The sequence below is a fragment of the Thamnophis sirtalis genome, unplaced genomic scaffold, assembly GCF_051295495.1.
Source record: "Thamnophis sirtalis isolate CommonGarterSnake01/CBP01778 unplaced genomic scaffold, rThaSir2_p1.2 scaffold_2, whole genome shotgun sequence".
Taxonomy (NCBI): Eukaryota; Metazoa; Chordata; class Lepidosauria; order Squamata; family Natricidae; genus Thamnophis; species Thamnophis sirtalis.
In genome coordinates this window covers 45,542,957-45,550,286 of record NW_028261382.1, presented here as the reverse complement: position 1 = coordinate 45,550,286, position 7,330 = coordinate 45,542,957, and the positions used below count along the sequence as shown (strand labels likewise).

The following is a 7,330-nucleotide window of genomic DNA, read 5'->3' as shown; positions in this document are numbered from 1 at the left end:
TGTTCTTCTTATCAGGAAATTCCCCTTTCCTTCTAGGTTGCTTCTCTCCTTGATTAGTTTCCCCCCATTGATTCTTGTCTTGCCTTCAGATACTTTGGAGAAGAGGCTTTTGGAGATGGTTTTGTATAAGAGGAGTAACTTGGGTTTTGGAGTAAATACTGGTTGGATCTTTGCAATCTTTGATCCCACCTTGCAACTTTAAGATAGGAGAACTTCAACATTCAGAATTCCCCAGGCAGCATGCTTTAAGAGGGGTGGGCTTCCAGGATTCTCCAACCAACATGGAAAATGTGAAGTATTGTTTACTTACAGACGTTTATACAGGCAGTCCTCGACTTACAACAATTCATTTTGTGACCGCTCAAAGTTACAATGGCACTGGAGTGATTTATGATGACCATTTTTCACCGTTACCACCCTTTCCAACATCCCTATGATCACGTGATCAAAATTCAGCCGCTTGGCAACTGGTTCATATTTATGACGGGCGTAGTGTCCTGGGTTCATAGGATCCCCTTTTGCCACCTTCTGACAAGCAAAGTCAATGGGGAATCCAGATTCACTTAACATGAGTTACTAACTTATTAACTGCAGTGATTCACTTAACAACTGAAGCAAGAAAGATGGTAAAATGGGGCAACGTTTATTTAATGCTGCCTCACATAAGGGCAGAAATTTTGAGCTCAATTGTGGTCATAAATGGAGGATTACCTGTATTAAGTAACATGGTCACCCAGATATGTTCAGCAATCATCCATGTCCCAAACACATCCCAAACCACGCATCGTTGTCATCATTAATGTATTTGGGTTGTATTTTCCCTTTCTTTTACGATTTGGGTGCTCAGCATGAACTCTTAAATCAGTTAAAGGCAAGGGAATGCATTTCCACAATTAGCTGATTTTTAACTTGGTTTGATATTTTGGGGATCCTTAGCACGTTTAACTTACTGGACCTGTGTCTGGTTTGCCAATTGCGCAGTGGCAGATAGGACAGCGCTCCGGAGGGTCATGGGTTACCCCCTCCCCTCTTTGGAAGAGCTTTATAGCTCCCGCTGCCTTAAGAGAGTTCAAAACATTCTTAAAGATCCATCTCATCCTGGGCACCCTTTTTTTTTAACTATTACCATCTGGCAGCCGGTACAGGAGAATAAAACAAGGACAAATAGACTGAAAAACAGCTTCTATCCCAGGGCAGTAGCTATATTGAATTCTATGGTATGGTGCATTATTAATGCAATATCGGATTTTCAATTTCAGTTATATAGCATGTGAAGGAGGTGTGTTTGTTTTTATTTTTATAGTTATAATGTACACTGAAGATAGCATTTAATTTCATTGTATCAGGTGCAATGGCAATAAAGTAAATGAAACCAAATGTTCAAATTCAAGTTCATACAGTGAATCTAGAAAATTGGGTGATTTGATAACCAAGTCAATAATAGTTTGAAGCTAGGGTAGTGAGAATGTGCTATTCTAATAGAATTGTCCAATTGATATTTATTTATATAATATTTGGATTTTTACTCATATTATTTATTTCAGGAAGATGTGTTATATTGCCTTTGGCTGGCTTCCCAGAGCAGAGAAATAAGGAATTATTACATAGATTTTAACCTATTATCATTTCCCAACCATAGAAACTTTAAAAGGTGTGACCAAGGGAATTCTGGGAGTTGAAGTTCACATTTCTTTAAAGTTGCTATAGTGTAGTAGGGAAACATTGAGGTTGCATCATCGTGAACTCCCCCTGCATTTCGTCACTTCCGTTAGTGACTCCCTCCTCTCCCTGTGGAAACGGACGGATGGGTTGGGTGGGCTGGTCCATAGAGGGCGTGTCAAATCCTAGAGCGGGCGACGCTCCAAGCGCTCGTAGAGAATCGTGACCAAAATGGCGGCCTCCCTTGACGGGGCCTTCTTTTATGCTCGGGCGAAGTGGATATTTTTTAAATATGCAAATTAATAATGAGAAACATCAAAAAAGTAACGCTTAGAGGAAATAGAAGTAATATAGTAAAAAACAATAGCCTAGAAATAGTAAAAATAGAGGGCAAAAGTAGCGCAGACCTCATTTTCGTTCCTTACGCCTTCCGGTCCCTCAACTATATCTGTCCCCCATCCACTTCCGGGGTGCGCCCGTGCGTACTTCCATTTGCTCCGGGCCGTTGCGGCGGTAACGTGAGACCCAGTTGTGGAAGACGAAGCCGGGTTTGAGGTGCTGCGGTTGGCGGGGGAGGGGGAAGGTTGTTCGGTTCCCCTCCAGCCCTGGACCGTCCTGAAAATAGGTCCGGCCTGAAATGGATACTCACCAATGGCGACCGTCGCAATCCCCGTAACTTTGCCGTAAAAGCCGTGGCGTCTCCTTGACCGCTTGGCCTCACCACAGCCCTGCAAGGTAGGACGACGGTGCCGCATCCCGCCCTGGCTGTGGTGTTTATTTTTATGTGACTTTTCTCGTGCCGAAGAGCTGTAAGAGAGCGAAGGGTGGGGGGTAGTCTGTGGGAGATTTGTGGCCTTATTATGACCATAATAACTGTTCTTAATATAATAAAATATTTAATGCATTAACTTAATGAATTGAATGCATTAACTCTCCCAACAATAGGACTAATGCCTAAAGTCTCATAATAAGAACGACAAGAATGTATAATACTTTATTAGGATATTTTAGGCATTAGTCCTATTGTTGGGAAACTTCATGTATTTCATTCGTTAACATTAAGTTAATATAAGTAAAATAATAAAGTAATACTTTGCTAGAAAATAGAATGGAATAGGAATTGAATTGAATTCTTTATTGGCCAGGTGTGATTGGACACACAAGGAATTTGTCTTTGGTGCATACAGAATAGAATAGAGTATAGAGAATAGAGAATAGAATAGAGAATAGAATAGAGTAGGGTAGGGTAGAATAGAATAGGAACAAAACAGAATAATTGAATTCTTTATTGGCCAAGTGTGATTGGACACACAAGGAATTTGTCTTTGGTTCATATGCTCTCAGTGTACCTAAAACAACCAAAATACATTCATCAAGAATTATAAGATACAACACTTAGTGATGAAATCATACTAGGGAAGAAACAAAACAATATAAAATTTAAAGATACAAGCAACATGATTATAGTCATAAGTGGAAAGAGATAGGTAATAGGAAGGATGAGAAGAAGAATAGGAATACAGTCTTATTAAATAATTTGACAGTGTTGTGGGGATTCGTTGTTTAGCAGAGTGATGGCATTTGGGAAAAAATTATTAGGACATTTTAGGCATTCATTAACATTAAGTTAACGTAAGTCTAATAATAATAAAGTATTTAATACTTTACTATTATTAGGACATTTTAGGCATTAGTACTATTGTTGGGAGACTTCATGTATTTCATTCATTAACATTAAGGTAAAGGTTCGCGCATATGTGCTAGTTGTTCCCGACTTTAGGGGGCAGTGCTCATCTCCGTTTCTAAGCCAAAGAGCCAGCGCTGGGCAAAGACGACTCTGTGGTCATATGGCCGGCATGACTAAACGCCAAAAGGGCACAGAGTGCTGTTACCTTCCCACCAAAGGTGGTCCTTATTTTTCTACTCACATTTTTACTAGGTTGGCAGAAGCTGGGACAAGTCACGGGACCTCACTCCGTTACATGGTGTTAGGGATTTGAACTGCCGATCTTTCTGATCGACAAGCTCAGCATCTTAGCCACTGAGCCACCTTTGATTAACATTAAGTTAACGTAAGTCTAATAATAATAATAAAGTATTTAATACTTTACTGTTATTAGGACATTTTAGGCATTAGTGCTATTGGGAAACTTCATGTATTTAATTCATTAACATTAAATTAATGTAAAATTGCCTAACGTCTCCCAACAATCTCACTAACGTGTAAAGTCTAATAATAGTAATAAAGTATTTAATAGTTTACTATTATTGGGAGACTTTAGGAAAGTTTATAGGTGGTCCTCAATTTGTGAGAGTTCGTTGAGTGACCGCTCGAGATTACAACAGCACTGAAAAAAGTGACATGTACCGTTTTTCAAACTAACGGCCACTGCAGCCTCCCCATGGTCATGTGATGTAAGGTCATAAAATGGGGTGAAACTCACTTGTCTCACTTAGCAACCTAAATTTTGGGCTCATTTGTGGTTATTAGTTGAGGCCCTAATTAATGCCATTATGAAGAGATTTTAGACATTATTGCTCTTATTCAGAAAGTAGGCAGTATTACTGATACAATAATTAGAAGATCAGACATTATTAGTTTTATTGTGACAATTTTGGCATTATTAGAAGACTTTATACGTTATTACCGTTAATATTGTTGAGAAGCCTTAGGTGTTACTGTTAGGAGTATAGGCATTGCTACTACTATTATAGAGAGACTAAGCATTACTAGATGTAAGACATTATTACTACTATTACTGAGAAACTCTGCATTGCCACTACAATTAGGAAACTCAATATTATTACTATTATTGGAAGACTTTAGGTGTTCATTATTGTTGGGCATTTTTATTAGGAGATTAGGGATTACTAGTATAGACTATATACAATAGTATATTGGGAGACTAAACATTATTAGTACTATTTGGATTATCTAGGCATTCTTACTATAATTACAAGTTGTTATGCATTACGACTACTATTGAAAAACCTTAGCTATTTTACTATTATTAAAATTAAATCAAGTTAGTTAAAATAAACTAAAGTTAAAATTAAGATGCTTTAGGAATTATCTATATATCTTAAAACTCTTGTACCTGTTCACTAGAATGTTTTTCTACAATATTACCCCCTTCAAAAGGTTTTACAACAGCTTTCTGCCAACAGGTGTGCCCTTGATATTTTGGAACTGGGCTGTGGAAACCCAGGTTAAACTGAAAATACAGGTAGTCCTCCACTTATGACAGTTGAGCCCAACATTTCTGTTGCTAAATGAGACATTTGTTCAGTGCGTTTTGCCCCAGTTTACGACCTTCCTTGCCACAGTTGTTAAAGTGGATCGTTGGAGTTGTTAAAATTAGTCACACGGTTGAATCTGGCTTCCTTGCTTGATGCCGCCACCGTCATAAATACGAGTCAGTTATCAAGTGCCTGAATTTTAATCACACGGCCATGAATATATTGCAGTGGTCGTAAGTTGTGAAAAACAGTCATGTCACTTTTTTAAAGTGCCATTGTAACTTTGAACGGTCACTAAGTAAATTGTTGTAAGTCGAGGACTACCTGTAGAAAGTGCCAATTTGGACTCGTCTCCCAGCTGTGGCCTGAAGTGGGTTGATCCCTTCCTGGTTTGACTTTTTCCCCCCATCAGGTGCCTTGCCAAACCATGGCTAGCCAGCATGACGAGATGGGGAAGGACGGCAGTTTTGCCAGCGAGGACCTGGCGGCTGAAGCCATGGCGGCAGACATGGACTCCTGGGTGGTCTTTGACGCCCGCAAGACCCCCAAGGCTGAATTTGAGGAATGGCTCCAGACTTACCAGCCGTCCCGCGTCTCTCGCTACGGCAACCCGGAGTGCAACACCGAGCCGGTGGGCTGGATTGCCATCTACGGCCCCAGCTTCTGCCCAGAATCTGGCGACGTCGTAGGTCTTCAAGAAGACTGGGAACGTTTGCAGCTCAGTGGGCGCCACGTGACTTTTGAGTCCATCAAGGAGCTGGCCCTTAACCGACGGGTCCTGACCGGCAAGTGGCTAATGCACCTGGACAGTGGCTTCAAAGTGGACCACGCTTGGTGCGGCATTGCCCGGGCGGTCCTCGAAGGGCGTGTTGGGGTGGCCAAGGTGAGCCCCTGCTGCCCCGACTCGGACCGCAAACACGTCATCTGCGTGTACACCGAAGACTTCACCAACGAAGAGGAGGTGCTGGTGGCCGATTCGGTGATCCGGGCCACAGGGGTCAAGTGCCTCTTATCCTACAAGCCCGATGCTTACACCTACCTGGGCATCTACCGCGACAACCGCTGGCATCTCTGCCCCACCATTTACGAAAGCCGCTTCGATTTGGAGTGCGTCCCCCGCCGCTCGCGTATCCTTAACAAGGTGAGCAACAACGAAGTGACTTAAAACGCCCCTCCCGGAACGCGGGAGACTCCCAGAGGAAGCTGCACGAAGGCCGGGGACTACAAGTCCCACCACGCAGTGTGGACTCTCTTTTACTCAAGAGGAGGTAGATTTGCCCAATGCAGGCGGGCTGCATCGATGGGATTTCTGCCTCCGTTCTGACCGAGGAGCTTAAAATCTTTTTTTGTGTGACACTAATGGACGTTTGCATTTAACATTAAACCACTAAACTGTGCGTGCCGCACAACCTTGTGCGATCGGCATTTATTGCAAAAAGGGGCCGAACAGATCACCTCTACCCATCTTTTTCAGCAGGCCCACAGTAGAAAGACTTGATTTGCTGCTGTGGTCTAATTTCTGCCAATCTCGGGAAATTGGGGTAGGGGTAGGGTTCAGCCGGTTCGGGTAAACCAACGATCAGCTGAGAGCGAACCGGTTCCCCGATCACCGAACTGGTTGCTAAATCAGGAGGATCCCACCACTGGGTTGGGGGGGGGGATTGTTGAGGGGAAGAGCTCATCACACTCCGAAGGCAGCATCGAAGAATTGTGTGTGGTGGGAGAGTAGTTTTGATGGAGGCGTGCAATGGAAAGGCTAAGCAAAAAAGGTAGGTTAATTTTTCTTTCCGCTCTTCTGCTCAGAATTTTTGTCATTGAATTATTATTATTATTTTTTTGTGGTTCTCGGCTGCGTTCACCTGCAATTAAAATGAAAATAAAAGGCATTCTCTTCCCCCTCCTCCCCTCTTTCTGAGGGTTTGCTTTTTTTTGGTGTTTATAGATGAACCCAAGTTGGAAAAAGTACCTTTGAGGTGTGAACCCAGGTTGCAAAAGGTTTGGAGAAGTTCTGGACATTTGGTGTCAGAAAGCGCTCTTTGGCTGTTTCAGGAGCAGAGAGAGCAAAGGGGGCCTAACGTTTTTGGCATGGAGCTTAAACTTTCTTGAATTATAAGCTTTTAAAGGGCTGAAGAAGAGGATGAAAACTGAACAGGGAAGTGGAAATTTGGTATGTCTCACACCTCTCCTATATTAAGCAGGAAGTTCTAGAGCAGGATTTTGCAACCATGGCCACTTTTAAGAGGGGAAGACTTCAACTCTCAGAATTCCCCCAGCCAGCAGGCTTCAAGATGGGTGGACTTCAACTCCCAGAATCCCCCAGCCAGCATGCTTTAAGATGGGTGGACTTCAACTCCCAGAATCCCCCAGCCAGCATGCTTTGAGATGGGTGGACTTCAACTCCCAGAATCCCCCAGCCGGCATGCTTTAAGAT

General features: G+C 42.5%; 1 protein-coding gene across 1 annotated transcript; it reads left to right on the top strand.

Moving 5' to 3' along the window:
* The first annotated feature begins 2,104 nt into the window (after positions 1 to 2,104).
* Positions 2,105 to 6,212, top strand: CUNH11orf68 (chromosome unknown C11orf68 homolog). The gene is made up of 2 exons (XM_014075840.2): positions 2,105 to 2,394; positions 5,312 to 6,212. Exon 2 carries the CDS (start codon positions 5,327 to 5,329, stop codon positions 6,062 to 6,064), a length of 738 nt encoding a protein of 245 aa, XP_013931315.2. The 5' UTR covers positions 2,105 to 2,394; positions 5,312 to 5,326; the 3' UTR covers positions 6,065 to 6,212.
* Positions 6,213 to 7,330: the final 1,118 nt, after the last annotated feature.

Excerpts from the sequence above, each read along its gene's own strand:
- CUNH11orf68 (XM_014075840.2), top strand. The coding sequence starts at position 5,327 with ATGGCTAGCCAGCATGACGAGATGGGGAAGGACGGCAGTTTTGCCAGC.